Source organism: Anabrus simplex, chromosome 12 (assembly GCF_040414725.1).
Source record: "Anabrus simplex isolate iqAnaSimp1 chromosome 12, ASM4041472v1, whole genome shotgun sequence".
In the NCBI taxonomy this organism is placed as follows: Eukaryota; Metazoa; Arthropoda; class Insecta; order Orthoptera; family Tettigoniidae; genus Anabrus; species Anabrus simplex.
The window spans coordinates 49,974,518-49,996,946 of NC_090276.1; the positions used below are offsets into that span (position 1 = coordinate 49,974,518).

The 22,429-nt window shown below is 38.1% G+C and overlaps 1 protein-coding gene across 3 annotated transcripts; it reads left to right on the plus strand.

The window, feature by feature from the left end:
* Positions 1 to 308: 308 nt before the first annotated feature.
* On the plus strand, positions 309 to 22,214 carry LOC136884235 (phosphoglycerate mutase 2). Of its 3 annotated transcripts, none has more exons than XM_068229901.1 (5): positions 309 to 381; positions 531 to 1,060; positions 8,249 to 8,481; positions 12,362 to 12,629; positions 21,933 to 22,214. In XM_068229901.1, the coding sequence occupies exons 2-5, from the start codon at positions 946 to 948 to the stop codon at positions 22,091 to 22,093; spliced, it is 777 nt and encodes a 258-aa protein (XP_068086002.1). In that variant the 5' UTR covers positions 309 to 381; positions 531 to 945; the 3' UTR covers positions 22,094 to 22,214. The 3 variants fall into 3 exon arrangements, with proteins under 3 accessions (XP_068086002.1, XP_068086001.1, XP_068086003.1); XM_068229900.1 differs by having other exon boundaries at positions 318 to 699; positions 842 to 1,060; XM_068229902.1 differs by having other exon boundaries at positions 328 to 375.
* Positions 22,215 to 22,429: the final 215 nt, after the last annotated feature.

Consider the following 22,429-nt stretch of genomic DNA (forward strand, 5'->3'; position numbering starts at 1 on the left):
CCGTTGTACATAATGATCTGATACCCAGTATTCGTGTGACATGCTGTTTAGCCTCACACAACGAAGAAGTCTCACGATTAAAACAGTAAGAAGAAACATATGTCATGTGAAATAATAATTATATTCTATTGAAATGAAGGTATCACATAATTACTCAAGTATCAGATTATAATGCACTGTGTTAGAAAATACACAGATTTAAATAATTCCTTTTCGGCAATTACAACACACAATTTCAGCGCTAACAAAAATTCCAAACAAACGGCCAGTAAGCACGTGTTGAGAACGGCATCATGGGAAACATCACTCAAAGAGCCTCCGCGTACCGCATCCCCAGCTGCACCTGCGAGCGCGAGAGTGAAATGTCGACTGATGGTGACCGTAATAATTACTTCCCTTCAGGGAGTATTTTTAATGGATATATGCTAGCTAGTAGAATATAATAAGTTTCTTGTTTACTTCGTTCAATGGATAGTTATTTATAAACGAATGACTCCTCTAACCTGTTCGATTCATTTTTTATTTTTCAGATTAGTTAAATTTGGACATTCCCAGTGACGTTTGGCGGAAGGAATTTACGAGATCTGTTTCCAGATGCGTTACTATTTAAACCTCCTTTTCTCCATACAACCTAATTATAATGCGATTTTTAAATAATCCTTCCGAAAAAATAACCTCGAATGTCGACAGTGTGCACCTGTGAGCTATTTTAACTCTGTATTCACCATTTACGTTACATAAGCTATGTATGCTAGTAATTGAGTTTATCTCTAACTTTGTTAGGTATTTTTAACTCGTCAATAAATACTGCATTGCTGTTCTATGTAAACTAACGTTTTAGATTCCAGGGTATGTTTAGCCAATGCACTCGGTGCAATATTTATAGCGGGTGCACCATTAGTGCGATGTCACATCTTACCGATTACAATAAGATATCGCTGAAAGATGTCGAGTAAGAAAATTGCAAAATATACCGTTGTTTTGGCGAGACACGGCGAAAGTGAATGGAATAAGGATAACCTCTTTTGTGGTTGGTGTGATGTGAATTTGAGTGAAAAAGGTAAGAAATTAATTTACGCAGGACATTTAAAAAATAGATAAACGGGTGTCTTACCTGTACTCTGTCTTGTGTTTCCATTAATACAAGTACTGGTACCAGTATGATACTGAGAGTTTTAGATACTCATTGTTTAAGGCTAAAAACTGACGCAAGGAATGAGAGAAATACTGAAGACAGATGCGCAATATTTGAAGAGCAATGTATACTTCAGGCACTTGCCCCATGAAGGACCTCTTTTCACTATACTGTAGCCTCTTATTCTTCCATGAATGGAACCATCTAAACTTGAAATTGACGAAAACTGAGTGTCTTCCATGCAGATCATTAATGATTGATTTGATTGATACACCCACTTTTTCTCTTACATTCTTCAACCAAAAGCATTACTGTCCTAGGGTAGTCTACTTTTCTCCCTTTTCCCTGTATGGTCTCTTAATTAGCAAGTACCAACTGTTAGGTACTACTTAGCTGAGTCTCACTTTGCTTCACTTACTTGAGCAAGGTTTCTTACTTCCCATGACCAACTCATTTTCTTCTGACCTGGTATTAGGCAGTATTGTTATAGTTGAGATAAGTTTTTGATGATATTCACTTTATTCTGAGATTTTCTGTATAACTTTTTCATGTACAGTCGCTCTCCACTTCACATTTTCTTCCTACAGTTTAATCCGCAGACCACTTTCCCTTTAAAAGTCAGAAGCAAGATCAAAAGTAGTCAAAGGAGGTCCAAGACAGGAATTATACAATACATTACTGGATCTATCGATCTGAGGACAGTTCCTCTCTTTTGTCATTACTTCATTCATTCCACATTCTAATGTAGAAACAGGAATGAGTATAAATTGTAGTAACATCTCCAGTTCTTCGATTTTCTGGCTTGTATCAGTGAATTCCTTAAAAATGTTTTATGTACTTTAGTTCCTTAGGTTTTGGAAGAATGCATACAACTTATTTTTACGTTACTGTGTGGTGCGGCTTCGATGTTCCTTGCCCTGTGCCACGCCCATGACAACTTCAGTAGACTATTGTGGGGAAATATTCTTTAACTCAGGCTACACCAGTGAGGTCCCTGCAGTATGCAATGAAAACCTGAGAATGCCAGATGACAGTTTCTTGTCAGATCTGCATGGAGTGACATGCTAGGTTGCGATATCTTGTCGTCTTGTTTCATACTGTGCTAGTTAACTTGAGAACAGGGGTGGTGGTGTTAACAGCTGCACTGCAGAAAGAAAACTGACTACTCCGCTTCCTCCTCTTCCCATCCCACTCGCTTCTAAGAAGTTGTTTGAGGAGGTGGTTGTTAACCTATAGAGAAGCACGATAGTACTTACGCTACTGTCACCTTATAAGTAACAGAAAGGAGAAAAGAAAAAAAAAAAGTGAAAAATCGTGTCATGTGTAGAAAAATAGGAGCAAGTAGTGAATATTTAAGAATAAAATTAAATACCGTATTAAAAGGTCCGCCTATTCAATACATAGGCCTATATATCTTATTAATTCTAGAACATGTTGTTTCCCCTAAGGGACATCATCAGCTAGAATACTTCACACAATATATCAGATATAAAATCACATTAATAGATTGGTAAGACAAATTAAAATACACTTTTATACACAAGAACATTTAAAATAAAATATTTGTATAGTTGACTAAAGTTCCAAGTCTTGTTCTATGGACTTTTTCATTAAGAATTTTATGAAAAATTCACATCAATATTATTGACAACATGACTTGGAACTTTAGTCAAATTTGCAAATATTTTATTTTAAATGTCCTTGTGTATAAAAGTGGATTTTAATTTATGTCTTACCAATCTATTAATGTGATTTTATATCTGATGTATTGTGTGAAATATTCTAGATGATGATGTCCCTTAGGGGAAGAAACATGTTCTTGATTTAATAAATTATATGTGTATTAAATAGGCAGACCTTTAAATACAATATTTAACTTTATTCTTAAATGTTAGGTACTTGACTTTATAGTCAATGCAGGTTTTTAACAAAAATAAAACTGTTAAAGCTTGTTACATATAAGATGATGATGGTTTTCCTTGCATTCCCATTTTCACACCAGGCAAATGCTGGAGCTGATCTTAATTAAGGCCACAGCCACTTCCTTCCCATTCTTAGCCCTTTCCTATCCCATCGTCGTCATAAGACCTATCTATGTCAGTGTGACATTAAGCAACTTGTAAAGAAAAAAAATATATATATTATCAGATAAATACGACGACAGATCAACATAGGAAGAGGGAGCCATAGAAAAGGAGACAAGAACAAACAAGAAGACACAGAAGATCAATCTACATATCTTCACCCATATATCAGTTCTCTTCTCATCAATCCCTGTTCTTCTACATTCATTTCTTGTCAGCCCCTGACGAGGTTATTCCTGCTTCCCAGCATTCTCAGGAGGGTGGGCTTCAACAGTCACTGAGCGGCCTTCTTGATATATCTTGTGCTGATGCAGGAAGTGCAGGATAGGAAAAAAGACTGATAGCTTCATAAAATGAACATATATCTGTAAAGCCATACGCTAAATAACAACATCATTATAGAATATTGTCGCTGCCAGGACAAAACCTCCTATGTGAAATATTTTAGCTTAGAACTTTGGCCGGTAAGGTTCTGTCATCTAAGGAGCAATATTGTCTGACTGTTGTCAAGGCATTCTCGCTCTTCATAATGTATGTGCTGCGGGTCAGTATATCTCCCGACAACAACGATATATTATACCTTTCAGCATTCTGTGTGCAAGCCTCTCAAAAGGTCACCCATCATTGTTATTAATTCACACTGATTTTCTTTAATGAAAGTACGAGGATTGGAACTTAAATAGTGGCAACACTGCTGTGGAGACGCTATGCAATGGAATCTAATATTGTCGCTGATAGCACACGTTGGTTACATACCTACCTACCTCAGAGCAAATGGACTCGCCCTTCCCACATCACCTGCGTGCACACAAGCAACAGAAGCACAGTCACTTGTGAGCTAGCGGTCTAACGCAACGTTGTCCTAACGCATTACATTCCTCCATGGCAGACCGTCATTGCACAGTATTACTGTTCGTTTTTTTGAGCAGCACCTGCGACCAGCTTTGAGAAAGAAGCAGCAACACTTTCTGCAGAATCTACGCATCATTTTGCACGACAGTGCTCGGGTGCATACAGCGCAAGCTGTGGCTGATTTGTTCGGTCGATGGGACTGGGAAGTACTGTACCATCCACCATACTCCCCGGACTTAAGTCCCTATGACTTTGATTTGATTCTGAAGATGAAGGAACCACTTCGTGACATTCGCTTCAGAACTGTTGCAGAGATTCAACAGACAGTAGACTGCTCCATTTGCACCATCAACAGAACAGGCTCTGCTAAAGGTGTACTACAACTTCCACATCGCTGGCAACGGGTTATACGCAACGCTGGTGACTACATTGAAGGACAGTAAAGGTTGCTAACATGTAACTCTTTTGTATCTGGTGTAAATAAATAGTTGCCACTATTTAAGTTCCAACCTTCATATAATACTAAACACCTCCATAATCCTCTATTTGCAATCAGGTCTGAGGACTTGTTTAGTTCTATTTATCTTAAAATCATTAGAAACTGAATCTAACTATTGTCGTCTCTGTCTCCCTCTACTTTTTTTTTTTTTTGCAAGTTGCTTTACGTCGCACCGACACAGATAGGTCTTACAGCGATGATGGGATGTGAAAGGGCTAGGAGTGGGAAGGAAGTGGCTGTGGCATTAATTAAGGTACAGCCCCAGCGTTTGCATCGTGTGAAAATGAGAAACCATCTTCATGGCTGCCGTCAGTGGGGTTCAAACCCACTATCTCCCGAATACTGGGTACTGGCCGCACTTAAGCGACTACAGTTATTGAGCTCGGCGTACTTCTCTTACCCTCTGTGACCGAGTCCTTTATTCTCCTTGGTAACCTAACCTCGTTCATTCACCTCACATGAATCCTCCACCAAAGTCAATTTATGCGTACTGCTTCATCCAATAAGTTCATTCCTAACTTAGTCCTCATTCTGAATACCCTCCTGCCATTATTCCCATCTGTTTGTACCAATGATAATTCTCGCTACTTTTATGTCTGTTACTTTTAACTTATGAATAAGATATCCTGAGTCTACCCAGATTTCACTCCCGTAAAGCAAAAAAAGACCGATGTAGAGATCGTTTCTTCCAGGAGCTGACTTCTTCATTACAGAATATTGTTGAAGCAACTGTAAGCTCACTGCATTAGCTTTGCTGCACCTTGATTCAATGCTAGGAGAATACACATCGTAAATACTTGAAATTATCTCCTGTTCCTTCCCTACTGATGTCACTTTAGTCTTGGAGATGCTAAGTTTCATATCGTACTCACTGCACCTATTTTCAAGTTCAAAGATATTAGATTGCAGGATTACAGTGCAGTCTGTCATTAAGACCAAGTCGTTGGCATCGTCCAAACCATCAGCGCCCATATGACAGTTTGTAACGGGGGGCAGACCTGGAGGTACGTAGTATTTTTAACATTTTGGAAGATAAATGGCAACTTGTATTCTGTGGTAGAATAACCCACGATGTTCCCTGCCTGTTGGTGGGGAACGGTACTACCACTGCTATGTAATACTGAGTTTTAAATCATTTTCTTGAAAGGAAAACACCTGACTAGACTAGATTTTTGCCTTTCCCTGAGAGCTAGAGAGGGGCTGCGGCCCCACCTTGCCCCGAGGTATGGGTGCCCTTGGTTCAAACTGCTTTCTACATTTCCATGTACTGAATCCCTCCCTGCCACTTTATACCTCAGTAGATTTATCTGTGTAAACTTTGAACAATAAAGGTGAAGGATTATAGCCCTGTTTGTAACTTGAACCAAGAACCCATTCTACCATCAGTTCTTGTGTAGCCCTGTAAGACTGAAAGAGGCCTTATCTTACCTCCTCTGTAGACCAAGAACTCCTCTGTCATAAATTCAAGACATTAGAATTCATCTTATGTAAGGCCCTGCAGGTTGCCTCTAAGGTGTCATCTTGAAAGACCTGCACCTGGCCTCTCAATAGCCCACACATCATTGTTACTAATTCACACTGATTTTCTTTAATGAAAGTATAATACCAAAAAAAAAAATGTTCTTAGCACTAACATAATATAGCCTACACAGCCAGGGACCCAGTAAACCAAGAGAGGATTCATATTATTTTTAAATAGTTTGAGTTATAAAATTTAATGAACCGTTCTTCATCATCATTTTTGTTTCCCTTGTCCAGCTCTTGCCATGTTGGGGTGTGGATGGGACTTCTCCACCATTGCCTCTCCTTCCACCACTCTTCTTCAGTCCAGTCTAGTCTTTTTCTTATACTGTTCTGTACAGAATCTATCCATCCTTCTCTGGGCCTTCCTCTTGCCCTCTTTTCTTGTATCTTACTCCTCAGTACTTGTTTTGGTATCCTTCTCTCCTCCATCCTCATAAGATGTCCAAATCATCTCATTTTATTCTTCTCCATCCTATCACTCAGTTTTTCTACCACTATTTCTTTTTTTTTGACCTCAACATTTCTTACTCTGTCTCTCCTTGTCTTTCCTACCCTACTTCTCAGGCCTGGCCTGAATTTTACTCTCATCCCTTGCTGTCAAAATCTGTCTCTGATGATGCATACATTAACATGTTGACGACGGCGTATTGTTTTCTGAGTTTATTCATTAGGAACGAAGTGAAAAATCAGAGATACGTGAACTTTAATGGATATATTACATCTATTACATATCTTAAGCACGGCCTATAGGCATTAGGGTGCACTGTGTCCACTGTGTGCTGAGACCGCCCGGCGGGTCTCATCGTCCTCAAGTAACGCACGGGGTTCGCGCGCACTCTGTGACCCGCCGGCGACCTCACTGAAATTGGCGGTCTTTATGCAGAACAATTAGGTGGTATCATAAAGTTGCGCTGGAACTTCTGCTTGGAACAGCTATTGTGAATAATGATGTAATGGGGAAGAAATTGAAAATTTGAAAATTTAGAGAGGAGTAGGTCGTTGGAATTTTGGGGAACAATATGAGAACAGCAGCTACTCTCTCCACTTCTTCCAAACGGCGTCATATTTTGAAGGAAGCAGAAGAAAAAGATGGCCGAAATAGAAAAGTACGTAAACGTTGCATCGGTTGTTATGCAGAACTAGTAAACATCCATGACAGAACTTACGCTCAGAAGCTCTGCAAGAAAGTGTCTACGTACTGTGAGGACTGTCCCAAGAAGCCATCGTTATCGTTGTGCCTGCTTTGTTTTCATAAGCAACACTGAAGTGGTACATCACTTTGTTACATCCATTCCCTTATTTTACCATCAGTGTATTAGTTTAACAAAAAATTAACTGTTGTAATAATCCATGTGTACGATATAATTTTCTTTATATTATTATTAATTATAACGATGCTGTTAATTATTCAACTTCAAAACAACCGATAGTTATGATTTTATGAACAGTGTTAACCTGACTGTCTCTGTTCTTATATTTGTAGATATTTTCTTCATAGAAAATTATTTAAGTAATGGAACAAGCATATTGAATCATTTCTTAATTATCCTAGCTCCTATGTACTCCCTGCATGTCCCATTGTATACGAAAATAGTTTACCTTATGTAGAGACGAACCAGAAAGGATGAAAGCATAATCTGTGAACGGCGCGCGATGCGGCTCCAGTATATATACTGTGTCACGAGACCGCTGGCGGGTCTCACCGTCCAGAAGTAAGGAGTTGGCGTGACCTGCCGGCGGGTCTCATAGTCGCCAACGTGTTAATGCAGGAGTATACTGTAGTACATCTTGTACATTATCTCTTTACATTTCAGAGGAACTTTTCTATTCCACACCAGGTTCCTTACATTCTGGTAGAACATATTTCCCCACTTGTACCCTTCTGCTGATCTCCTTGTCCAACCTTGAATCTTGCATTATTTCACTTCCCAAATATTTGAAGCATTCAATAACCTCAAGGTTTTGTCCCTTGATACTAATGATTCCTTTTCCTTCTCTTTCTCCACTGTTTTGCTCTTCTCCACTCTGATTTTCATACCATATTTCTCAATATTGTTGTTTAAAACCTGGATTTGCACTTCTGTATTTTTGACTTACCATATGAACCGTTCTAAATTGTTGTAAAATATTTTAACTGGGTGTATTTCATTTCAGGTTTACAAGAGGCTAAAGAAACTGGTCAAGCTATACTGAAAGCAGGTTATAAATTTGATGCTGCACACACATCCTTACTGAAGAGAGCACACCAGACACTTGAAATTGTCTTGAAAGAAATTGGGCAACCTGAACTGCCTATCTTTGAAAGCTGGCGTTTGAATGAAAGACATTACGGTGCTCTGACTGGATTTAACAAAGCCCAGACAGCTGAAAAATATGGACTAGAACAGGTAACGTATACTGTACCAGGAAATTATTTGATAATAAGCCAAGACTAGATATTTCTGGGAGTAAAGTTATCTTAATCACAGCCGTGATGAACATCACGGGAATACCGGCGCCTGTGATTAGTCCCACTATGTGAGGAGCACCATGGGTCTGCGTTGCTTGTGAGTGGTACCCCTATATGTGAAACACCAAGGGTTTGTCTTAACTGCGAGTGGTGCCATTGTGTATGACATACCACGGGTTACATTACCTGTGATTAGTACCAATGTGAGGGGCCAGTGACCTGGATTTTTGGACCCCTTCAGATAATAAGCTTCATTGTGAATTGGATCTACTGATTGTTTTTGTTTTTGTTTCTCAATCATTTTGTACTCACTAGAGCCCGGATTTCAATGCAAATGCATGTTTTTAAATAAGCTAGCTACACTTCTCAAACTTTGCAAATATTCGTTTTACGGCTTAACAATTCCAAATAACCGCTCTTTTTCCATGCATGTTTGCATGTTTTGGCATTTTTCGGAGAAAATTCATGCACAATGCATATTTGGAAGATTTTGGATTTAATAGCGCATATTTGGACGTTTAATATTGCATAATATGACTTTTATTCTGACTTTGACGCATATATATTGTTAACTTGCATCATAGTGCATTTTCTGAATGTTAGTTTGCAGAATTTGGGACAATTTTTCACGTTGTAGGCTACAGTATGTCTATTACTGAGAGACGGAGAGAATGTATTCCTGGCATCCTATGTGACAACCAGGTCCTACAGTATAATGCAATTAACCAAACACTTTCTTATCTGTTGCTTGAGTAAACAATGACGTAAGTCGGAAGGCCCCACGTCGAAATCTAATTCTTAGGAATAAGGTGTCCCAGTTTTACAGTTGTACATGGCTATAAACTGAACCTTAAATTGTGCATTAATCATTGACGGCTCATTTTTCGTCTGTTAGACGAACAAAATAAAACTTGTATCGCACTTCTGTGGCGCCGCGTTACTGGGATAGCAGCTTACAAATTCTGGTTTTTCATTGAACCCTCTACCGTTGTTATCCTGGAATGTCCTACCCGGAACTCTCAATCATCACACGTCTGTGTTATCGCAGCAAGCAATCGTTGCCACTTATTGAGGACATTCAAATGTGTCTGCAATCATCGCATGGAGAAGCAGCTGATATAGATGTTGATTCCCATAGGGAATCTGAAATATTTGTTCCGAATGAGTAAATTTATAATACCAATATAAATGGTCCGTTATTGGACATTATAAATTTTCCAGCTAACTCATTCCTGGTTGCCAGCGTTTCGCCCTCGTGTGCTAGGCTGGGCTCATCAGTTGGTACCTAGCACACCTACCAAGACGCTGGCTAGTGCATACCGTGGAGGCCACTGCGTAGGCTAATTGTAGCCACTGGCAGTGCCAATGCACTATGAGACACTTTGTCCCATTATCAAAAATTGATGCCTGCCTGGCCATCAGATGATATGGATGTTGATTCCCATAGGGAATCTGAAATATTTGTTCTGATTGAGTAAATTTATAATACCAATATAAATGGTCCGTTATTGGACATTATAAATTTTCCAGCTAACTCATTCCTGGTTGCCAGCGTTTCGCCCTCGTGTGCTAGGCTGGGCTCATCAGTTGGTACCTAGCACACCTACCAAGACGCTGGCTAGTGCATACCGTGGAGGCCACTGCGTAGGCTAATTGTAGCCACCGGCAGTGCCAATGCACTATGAGACACTTTGTCCCATTATCAAAAATTGATGCCTGCCTGGCCATCAGATGATATAGATGTTGATTCCCATAGCACACGAGGGCGAAACGCTGGCAACCAGGAATGAGTTAGCTGGAAAATTTATAATGTCCAATAACGGACCATTTATATTGGTATTATAAATTTACTCATTCGGAACAAATATTTCAGATTCCCTATGGGAATCAACATCTATATCATCTGATGGCCAGGCAGGCATCAATTTTTGATAATGGGACAAAGTGTCTCATAGTGCATTGGCACTGCCGGTGGCTACAATTAGCCTACGCAGTGGCCTCCACGGTATGCACTAGCCAGCGTCTTGGTAGGTGTGCAAGGTACCAACTGATGAGCCCAGCCTAGCACACGAGGGCGAAACGCTGGCAACCAGGAATGAGTTAGCTGGAAAATTTATAATGTCCAATAACGGACCATTTATATTGGTATTATAAATTTACTCATTCGGAACAAATATTTCAGATTCCCTATGGGAATCAACATCTATATCATCTGATGGCCAGGCAGGCATCAATTTTTGATAATGGGACAAAGTGTCTCATAGTGCATTGGCACTGCCGGTGGCTACAATTAGCCTACGCAGTGGCCTCCACGGTATGCACTAGCCAGCGTCTTGGTAGGTGTGCTAGGTACCAACTGATGAGCCCAGCCTAGCACACGAGGGCGAAACGCTGGCAACCAGGAATGAGTTAGCTGGAAAATTTATAATGTCCAATAACGGACCATTTATATTGGTATTATAAATTTACTCATTCGGAACAAATATTTCAGATTCCCTAAGGGAATCAACATCTATATCATCTGATGGCCAGGCAGGCATCAGTTTTTGATAATGGGACAAAGTGTCTCATAGTGCATTGGCACTGCTGGTGGCTACAATTAGCCTATGCAGTGGTCTCCACGGTATGCACTAGCCAGCGTCTTGGTAGGTGTGCTAGGTACCAACTGATGAGCCCAGCCTAGCACACGAGGGCGAAACGCTGGCAACCAGGAATGAGTTAGCTGGAAAATTTATAATGTCCAATAACGGACCATTTATATTGGAGAAGCAGCTGCCGCAGATAGAGATAAGTTCAGGAAATTAATTCGTTCAAATCCTGATTTTAAATTCGTCAAGCTTATAAAAGACGTATTGTGGTGAAAATGCAAAAGACGTACAATTTGACTTCACTTTGTCCAAATGTCTTCATTGAATTATGCATCTATCACTTCTCGTGACGTAAAAAGATAATTTTCTGTGCTTAAGTATGTGCTGAATGATAAACGGATGAGCTTAAATCAAGACAATTTGGAGAAATTAGGGTAGTTTTTGTTCATGTTTCAAAAGGAATTGAATTTTGATAATGCATATTTTCCAGTTTATTGTGCACGTTTTGCCATATGATAGTGCATGAATGCGTGCATATTTTGAGATTTGATAGTGCATGGAAATCCGGGCTCTAGTCATCACCATTCATTTTAGATTCTAGTCAGTGGATACATTTTGAAGTTTTAATTTGCATTTTGTTACACCTCGTACCATTAGGGGCTGATGACCTAGCTGTTAGGCCCCTTTAAACAACAATCATCATCATCATCATGATCATCATCATCATTCTAGGTCTCCCTCTCATTCTATTTCCCTCGAACTTCATCATCATCATCATCATCATCATCATCTGGTTGGGTGTTCTTTCCTCCTACATCCTCTTTACATGTCCAAACCATCTTAGTTTACTCGTATCAGTTCTCTCATTTAGGTTTTCCATTCCAACTTCCTTTCTCACATCGTTGTTTCTCAATCTCTCTTTCCTTCTCTTTTCAATCATACTACTTAGGTATTTCATTTCGCTGGCTTGAATTCTACTCGCCACCCTACTTATCATTGTCCAGGTCTCAGCTGTGTAGGTCAATTTGGGTGCGTAATACATTTTGAACATTTTCGTTTTACACTTCCTTATTCCAAACAAGGTTTCTTAACCATGGTAGAATGCACTGAAGGAAAGAACAAAATATGAGACAAAAAGTCAAATATTATGGACGAAAAAGGCAAAGATGAGAACAAATCTGACCATATCCTAATATTCTGTGTTCACTAGTGTTTATCTTGTTGTGGCAGGTACAAATATGGCGACGCAGCTACGACGTTCCTCCGCCCCCTATGGACGAGGACCACAAATATTACAAGGAGATAGTGGAGAATCCAAAGTTTGCAAAATGTGGTCTTAAAAAGGAAGATATACCATTAACAGAATCTTTGAAATTAACACTTCAAAGAGTTGTACCTTATTGGGATGATGTAATCGTCCCCCAGATGAAAGAAGGGAAACAGATATTAATCGTTGGTCATGGCACCAGCCTGCGAGGTTTAGTCAAACATATGGATAGTGAGTATCTGATTAAAATACTGTACTGCTTGCATCAGACAACTTGAACCATGTACACGATAATGCTGAAATTTGGCTTGGTTCGTAATGGTATGGATAGTTCAGTGATTTGCCTGGTTCGTTGTCAACTGTTGGAGAGTTATCGAAATCTTCGAATGAGGTCTACTGCAATGAAGAACGTGGAGTTGTTAAATCACATGATGAATACTTTCGCCAGAACTTAGACTCTTGCAGATGTAATTCGTCACTTGGACGAACACATTCTTTTAAAAGTTCCAGTCAGTAGTCTTTTCTTCTTATCATTTCTTTCTTACAGTACTTCACAGTATTCTATGATACCTCTCTTCATGCTATGTATTATGAGATTTCTCCTGTACATTCCGTACAGTTTGCCGATGTTTTTCAATACATTGCACTATTCTTTGTCAAGGTGACTGAAATACCCCTACTCGATCTTCAAATAGGCAATTCTTGGATACAGTATTCAGGTAACAACATGAACATACAGGACAAACTCTCAAGTTATGTAATAGCATCAGCAATCCCCAGCTACCTAGCAAGTGATGCACACGTACCAGACTTTTCAAGAGGCCCCGTGGGGCTTACATCAGCCAGAGAAACAAGTCTGTTTAAAGGCCAAGCACAGTATCTACTCTCATAGTTGATTTGGTGACTGATTACTTTGGATGGAGTAGGAGTATTTCAGTTGCCTTGACAAAGAATACTGCAGTGTATTTGAAACGTCAGCAAACTGCACGGAACGTACAAAAAAACAACGCGGGTCTACCCGGAAGAAGAACTAAATAACTCAACAGACCATGGAAGTTTCATACCCAAGATATTTCTCCTGCTTGCCGGTGTTCATTCCAGATCCATTGTTAATGCTTACTCGGTAAAAAATGAGATGTATGTGCAACCAAATGTTTTCCATGAACAGATTACACCTCTGAAGCATGTGCACGTCATCTTACTGCTGCACTCTTCACATCTCTCCCTCATGTAACATGGTTCAGGTTACCTGACACAGGCAATACACCCTTGCCCCATCTTGGCTTTTACTAGAACTAGTTTCGGTCTATGTAAACAGCCATCTTCAGCTGTTCATAGCAAGACAGTTTAAGGAAGGACATAGTGTCATTAAAATTGAATGTCTTAATACAAGCGTCAAATAGGCCTGATTCTTAAAAATCTATGACCACAAATATGGTCGTTAAAACACATGTACACAATTAAAATACAGTGGAACCTCGATATCTTGAATCACCTCGGGAGCTAAATTTTATTTCGAGTTACCGAAATTTCAAGATGTAGAGAATACCATTTTTGAGCATGTATAGCACATAATTGAATCATATGTATCTACAGCCTCATACTGAATACATTATTTTTAATAGTATTTAAAAATATACAAACAAACTGTATGTTATGGCATCACTTTAATTATAACCTTTTAGAAGACAGGATATAGTGCATATAGTAGTGAAACAAGAAACATACCTCGGTTAACACCTTTGGAAAAAATTCAATAGTCTCTTCTGTTTGTTACTGTTATCCTGTCCTCCCTTCACTGTGAAACTTCTCATCAATACCACGCAGCCGAGACTCGTAAATGGAGCTTGTCATCCGCGACTTCAGGGGTTGCTTTAGTACGTGACCAGTAATTAAATCACATCCGAGAAACAGTGAGGCTTCGCTGATTTTCTAATCATTAGAAGTTTTAGTTTTCCGGTTCACATCATATTAGCTCCCAGCATCACTGTAAACCTTTCTTTACTTTTTAACTGTTCCTCACAAACCACAAATGATGTATTGCACAGTTAGTGTTGAACGAAATTCGAGTTACAGAGTATTTTTTGCTTCAAGGGTGAAAATGTTTGCTTCGAGATATCGAGAAATTCGTGTAAGCGTATTTTGAGTAATAGAGAAATAAATTCACGTGAAGAATAGGACAAACGGTTGGGAAATTTAAGTTACTTCGAGATACTGAAAATTCAAGTAATGGAGGTTCGAGATATCGAGGTTCGACTGTATTCAGGATACAAGGTTCTTTTGTCTCAATGAACATTTGTTAATTAAGAAATTATCTTGGCATTGTAGTCCACTTAGGTAAAGTTCATGGCAATACATGGTAACTATAGTTAACTGCAATGGAGATTGACATGTTGGTGAGAATAAAATTAAGAAATTGACATAAGTGCTAACCGTTACTCTACAAACAAAGGAGAAATTATATTTTGGTAGATAGTCAAATGTTTTCATTCCTGATTCAGCCTATCCTCCTACTTCCATTCCAGCTGCCTGTCTCAAAAATTTCATTTCACGTGCCTGCAATCTACTTTCTTCATTATTGCAGAATATTTTTGTGTCCTGTTGACTGGTATGATACAGTACATTTTGTTAAAGGATATCTGTGGAAATGTCATTCAAATAAATGGGATTAGCTTTTTTTTTTTTGCTAGTTGCTTTATGTCGCACCGACACAGATAGGTCTTATGGCGACGATGGGACAGGAAAGGGCTAGGAATGGGAAGGAAGCGGTCGTGGCCTTAATTAAGGTACAGCCCCAGCATTTGCGTGGTGTGAAAATGGGAAACCACGGAAAACCATTTTGAGGGCTGCCGACAGTGGGGTTCGAACCTATCATCTCCCGAATACTGGATACTGGCCGCACTTAAGCGACTGCAGCTATCGAGCTCGGTAATGGGATTAGCACCTTTTAAATTAAATGTGTTTATTAGAAGTCTCAAATGTGTGGACTTACCGTCTTTTCTACTCCACTGAGTAGACCATCAGATGATGTTGACATTAAAATGTCCAGATGTTCGGACTTTCCATATTTTCCCTCTGGAATCAATTACTATCATGGATGTAGTCGTTTCCACCGTGACTTTTGGTCTCATAAGTTGAGAAACAAATTTTAATTGCTACTATGACAAAGGCCAGAAGTATGCTTTGCAGTTAATTTCACTGTGATGCTTACTAAATCATTGCATTATATTGATTTGTGGTGTAATTTTATAAATCAACATTTTAACAAGTTGAAAATATGCAGTACAATTGAGTCTCTTGGTTCTTCTCAGAGACAAATATCCAGTTATTCAAAATGGTAACTGTTTTGCTGAATGCTCTGTTGTTGATATACACATCAAGAGTCAATTTTTGATTATCTGTGCTCCCATATCATTAGCCTGGATTTGTGATTCAGAAACTATCCAAAAACAGTGCACTCTTGATAATTCATGGTAATTAATGCACAGACTTACTCGAATTATCCATAGTTTTTCTTTTCAGCACAGTAAAAAAGAAGTCATTGGTTAAAATATTGAAATGTACGAATAAATGAAAAAGTAATTATAACAATTTACGTTATATTGCTAGACACAATAGAGGAAGATTAATACAAAACAAAAAAATACATGAGCTTTACAAAATACATGTGAATTATGCCAGCAATAACTATTATTTTCAGTTTTTCACTTACGGTTAACCTTTTATATTTCATTTTACGATCGCTCATATTGAAAACTTACACAACCACAGTTGAAAACTCTCACAACTAAATTATTCAAAAATTTAAAAAGACTTCCTCACGTTCATACTACGCCCTTCCTGTGTCCAGGGTGGGAACATAAAAGAAATACAGGCCAGCTTACTTTCAAGGTTCGACGTTTACATATACATTTTTTAACGTGAGTTTCGAAAAGAGAATGGCTTCATAAATAAACGTTTTATTTGCCAGTAATGATGATGGACTTCTCCATCCTACGAATCGTTGGCTATATAAGAATATGATCTATTTGACGTCTTAATTCTAAATCTATCTAATATCCTTAACTGAAGTTGATAAGTAGCAGTATACCTTAACTATAATCATTTATTCAAGTTTGAAAGTTGAGAAAAAGAAAATGGGATGAAGGAAAAGTTATCATCTTACATTGAATTAATTGAATCTGCTTCAACAGCATATATCGACATTCATCTTTGATATGTTGGTTATGAATAGTAAAAATGATTAAAATCTGAAATGAACTTGCAACTCACTTTCACATCATCATTCAAATCAAAAAAATATATAAATGAAAATTTCTTTAAATAAGTACAAATCCACTTGGAAAGTCAAGGATAATGTTAAGTTGTTTGAATTATATAAAATATATCATTTTATCAGCATCGTAATTCATTTCCTTTCTTCTGATAACCTAGGATGGGAATTTCACTTTTATGCTTGTCTCTGGATTATCATAACATATTTGTGTGCGTCGGGAAAGAGATAAGTATTTCTTGTTAGCAAAAACATACGCTAATATTTATCTTAAAATCTAACATTAAACATCATTGTATCATTTATCAAATTAATCTTCGATCCAAATTAACCATAAAGCATCACCATATTCTCACATGAGTGTCTGAACTTTAATGTATGACCTTGTGTGATTTATTTAAATATGCAAGGAATATCTTTCATGAAGATACTACTGTAGAAACCATCTATCCTTCTGGAATTATTTATAGAAAATAATATTGCCTATCCATGTGATTTAATATATGCCATGCTTATCATCCAGGAAAATATAACTTTATGGTAGAGATACTAGGTTAAAATTTATCAAATTAATGACCTACACTTCCTATAAGGATTCATTGTGATGATCTAATCCTGCCATAACACATAACTACCACAACACGTTGTCACTATCGTAGGATATGGATTCTCTATCAATGAAAGGATAATCATGGTATCACGAACATAAATGATCCTAGGTTGTGTCAAATAACATCATCTTTCTCTTAAAAAACAATCATTTTCTTCAATTATCGTCGTAGCAATGTATATTCTATCTCTCCATTCTTCATTATTTCATATAACATCACAACATTACCTTCATTTCACATATCATATCTCTTACATTTCTTTCCAATAACCCTCATATATAACTCATCTTGACTCTTAAAAAATAATTTCATTCCCAATTATTCACATCATTGGATCAATATCTTCACATCTATTCTCAATACGTCTTTGGTTTATTCTCATTACCATATATATAACCCTACTCTGATTTCTTATGGCAATATCTAACCTTCATATCCCAATATATCAATCATGACTTCATATATAAACCTTAAAATATTCTACCACTCTGCACTTAACATTTCACATGGCATAACCTTCCAATATTCTTTGGTTTCATTGCAATGGCATTATCATATTATTCATATCACACTCCCTAATTAGAATTGGTCTTGTCTTTAGGATGAATACCTATCTCCATGTATGTCGACACAAATGTTTAACTATTGCGTGAGAATCTAACATAATTGAATCATTTCAAAGATATTAACGATCTAACATCTACAGTACTTACAAACAACTAAAATGTCTACATTTGAATTTGTATCACAATCATTTACTTTAATTGAATGTATAACTTATCTTTTTCCTTTGGCTCCGGGATTGGTTTATGTCTGCATCGTCATCTGCAGCTCTGGTTTGACGTTTGCACTCCGCTGCTGGCCATCAAGATGTCCTCGGAGATGTGGTCACTCTTTGCTGTCATCTCAGCTTGGCCTCATCCAGACAGTCTCCCCATAGTCTTGTTAGAACGGCATGGCAGTCTTGTCTTGCGCAATAGAAAGATAAAAATACATATATGACGTTAGCTGCTACATTATGCTGAATTCAAAGCCTTCTAACATTTCAATGATAATTAATGTAGCTTGAATGTTATCGTTTTAATCTTGCAGATCTCCAATATGTCTGCTGTTATTTCAGCTTTTTATACCGTATACTATTGTTTTAAGATTCAATATGTTATCACTGCATTACAAGGAATTTTTTTCTTTCAATGGAATCCAGGTCTTATCTTTGCCGTAATCAACTCCTGTATATCGATTATTTTTATAATATTCCTCCTTATCGCGTAGATTATATTATTTCTATTGTATTTGTATGCTGTTCAGTTAGTTTAACGCTGTAAATCTTTCTTTTTCCGATGATTTTCTTCTAAACTACGAGTTTAAAGATGTGCGTCTAGCCTCTTGGACGTAATGCGTTCGCTCTCTACGATGGTTTGTTAATTTATCAATTTACATTAGTGCTGTCTTTAACAATTCTAAGTCTTGTTTTGTCTTAGTCACTGCCATGTTGATTTTGACTATTTCGACTTCGCGTAATATCGTATCTCCTTGATACATTATCGAGTTTGTGCGTTCTATTTAAATTCGTTATCAGTAATTGCGACCATCTTAACTCCACTGAATTCTATCCTCAGAACAGTGAAATGGCACAATACCCACATTCACACTTCTCAGCTACTGTATCCACCCTTCGCAACTAAGTTTAGAACAGGTCATTGACCTTGGGCTAAGGTTGGTAGGCTAGGCTCCGAGTGAAAGTGCCTTCCTCTCATATTATGTTGGCTTCTAAGATGAGGAAATTAGTGCTATAACACTTGTGACAACATGCTCTGATGTTTCCAAGTTTGCAGCATTATTGTTGCAGTAAGCAAGTAGACCTACTGTAACACAGAAGAAAAACTTGTCTTCGTGAATCTTCATCATCATTTCCCCTTGTCCAGCTACTGCCAGGTAGGGTTGTTGATGGCACTTCTCTATCGTTGCCTCTCCTTCCACCATTCCTCTTCAGTAATTGTATTCCAGTCTAGTCTTCTATTCCTTATACTGTTCTTGACAAGAGTCCATCTATCTTGCTCTGGGCCTCCCTCATGCCCTCTTTCCTTCTACCGTAGCCTCCAACACTTGTTTTTGTGTCCTTCCCTCCTCCATCCTCATAACATGTCCAATTTATTCTTCTCTATCCTATTACTCAGTTTTTCTACCCCTATCTCTTTTCTGAAGTCAACATTTATTCCTCTGTCTCTCCTTGTCTTCCCTACCAAACTCCTTAGGAACTTCATTTCACTGGCCTGAATTTTACTCTCATTTGACCAAAATATGGCTTCCGATTGAGATAGCTAAAAATAAAATTCAGGAAACTCAATCGTCAAAAATTACCAGTGTTTCGCCCAGAGTGCGGCATGGGCTCATCAGTTGGATACCGCACCTTTTCCAAGACACTGGCCGGCTCCTGAATTTTATTTTTAGCTATCTCAATCGGAAGCCATAGTTTGGTCATGCTAGCCCGGGAGGGCAATATAGCAAGTGGAGATGCAATTCTCCCTTAGTACGACGGCAGTGCATTGTGCTTATCACACGTATGGCTTGCACTGGTGTCGCTACCGGCATGCTAGCCGGCCAGTGACTTGGAAAAGGTGCGGTATCCAACTGATGAGCCCATGCTGCACTCTGGGTGAAACACTGGTAATTTTTGACGATTGAGTTTCCTGAATTTTATTTTTACTCTTTTTTTTTTGCTGCCGAAGTCCAAGTAGGGGTATAGTACATCTTGTACATTATCTCTTTACATTTCATAGGAACTTCTCTGTTCCACACCAGGTTTCTTACATTCTGGCTGAACGTATCAATTTCTCGCTTCTACCCTTCTGCTGGTCTCCTTGTCCAACCTTGCATCTCGCATTATTTCACCTCCCAAATATTTGAAGTATTCAATAACCTCAATGTGTTGTCCCTTGATACTAATGATTCCTTTTCCTTCTCTTTCTCCTCTTGCCATCACCACTGTTTTGCTCTTCTCCACGCTGATTATAAGTTTATAAGTGGGGGCAAATTTTACGATTTCTTTTTTATATAGTATAGTATAACACCCATTTAAATTAAATGTCTTATTGGTTGTCATGGATGAAGTATATCACATAAAACAGTAATGAAACAACAATTTAACCTGGTAGTCTGGAACTCACATTACACATTCGACACTGGGTGTAGCTCTCGACGTTGTTAATTATGCTCATACTCTATTCTGCTTCTAATATGGTTTTCAAATATTGCTAGTATAGCCGTATAAAGTCTGTGGAATTAAATCGCATTTCTAATAAGTACACAACAGCGTACCTATCTTTCATTATATTTATTTTGCAATGAACTTTTCCTTTTTTTACAGTTGTGCTTTACGTCGCACCGACACAGATAGGAATGAACATTTCATACTGCTACTAAATATTATTATGAGAAACGGTTAGAATTATTATTTTTGTTTTCATCACTGCTTAACCCTAGTTAAGGTTGTCTCTTTAGTACAGTTGTATTTTGGTGAAATACTAGTATTATATTATGTCATTATCCCCGTACAAGTTTTGATTCATTGACAATCCATACAAGTCTATTAGTTTCAAACAGAGAATCATTTTCTGATCAAATTATAGTCGTATTAGCGTATATAACTCCAGGATACTATAATGAGAGCAGGCATAGCTTGTAGAGTGACCTGGCTATAGACCAAAACGAACTCACGTTACAGAACACATTCGCGCTGCATCTGTTTACGTATCTGCATCATAGATGGTGCTACTAGTTCCTCGGAATTGATTCCAGAATCGGGTACCCGATTCCCCCGGACATATGGAATTGATTCTTCGCGATTAGAGTTGCAACCCATCACTAGCGTCCAGTACCCAGTATTCGGGGGCTAGTGGGTTCGAGCTGCACTGTCGGCAGCCCTGGAGATGGTTTTCCGTTGTTTCCCATTTTCCTACTAGGCGAATGCTGGGGATGTACCTTACTTAACCCTTCAAGTCGGTATTAAAAGTTGGCCAAGTTTTATCCTACAGTGGTAATAAATTTTAGAAATATATCACAATTTTACATGCTGTCACAAACATTGCTATAACTTCTAAACGACTTGTTTGATTTTGTTTAAAATAAGATGTATCTGCACCTAAAAAAGTGGCATGCAAAGTAGAAAAATGCCTAATTATTTTCTTGTTGGAATAAAATTCGAATCAACAAGTGTCCAGGTATACATCAAACCACTCCTTGCTTATGTTTTGTAGAATCGTACACGTGAAACCGGCTTGAGCAGTTAAGGCCATGGCCTCTTCCTCCCCACTCCTACCCCTTTCCTGTCCCATCGTCGCCATAAGACCTATCTGTATCAGTGCGACGTAAAGCATCTTAAAAAAGCAACAATATTTTCATATCCTCTCCATATTTTGCCTTGCATTGTATCACAATAAAATTCCTTTAAACGATGCAGATATTATTTTACTAACGTGATGATTAGTTTCTGTAATTAAAAAAACATTATTCGAGAGCCACGAATTAACCATCAAGCGAATTACCGGGAGGCCACTGTATTGCATCTTCAGTGAAACTCTTACATTAACAAAATGCAGATTATTTATTACTTGCAGATTATCCTTACTAATATTTGCTATTTTCTTTCAGAAATGTCTGACGAAGAGATTATGAAGTTGAATCTACCAACAGGGATACCTTTTGTTTACCAATTTGATGAAAATATTGTCCCACTTGTATCAATGCAATTCCTCAGTGACCCCGAGACTGTTCGCAAAGCAATGGAGAAAACGGCCGGTATTGGGAAGTAATCTTTCTCTTAATATTGTGCTTGGTGAGGAATTTAAGTTCAGCTTGTTGTGAAAATAAAATAAAACTTCCTTCTTTTCATTAAAGACGGACATGTCTTTTAACATTGTCTTTGCAAACAGAGCAGAAGCATCTATTTTTTATTTCTCTTTGTTTTGGAAGTTCAATGCAGCATAACCGTATTTACTCACATATAGCCTATATCATGCACCCTGATTTTTGTTACAAAATTAAAGGAATTAATTATATCTCACATTGGTTGGTCTTTAGCTGTCAATATAAATTCAAGAAGATACACTCCATGGTATACATGCTCGTGCACAGTACAAAGTGTGGCC

What these genes read in the sequence shown, in the direction of transcription:
- LOC136884235 (XM_068229901.1), top strand. Translation starts at nt 946, where the DNA reads ATGTCGAGTAAGAAAATTGCAAAATATACCGTTGTTTTGGCGAGACAC. An exon ending in TGTGAATTTGAGTGAAAAAG is followed by an intron (nt 1,061 to 8,248) that starts GTAAGAAATTAA and finishes ATTTCATTTCAG; the next exon opens with GTTTACAAGAGGCTAAAGAA. An exon ending in AAAAATATGGACTAGAACAG is followed by an intron (nt 8,482 to 12,361) that starts GTAACGTATACT and finishes TTGTTGTGGCAG; the next exon opens with GTACAAATATGGCGACGCAG.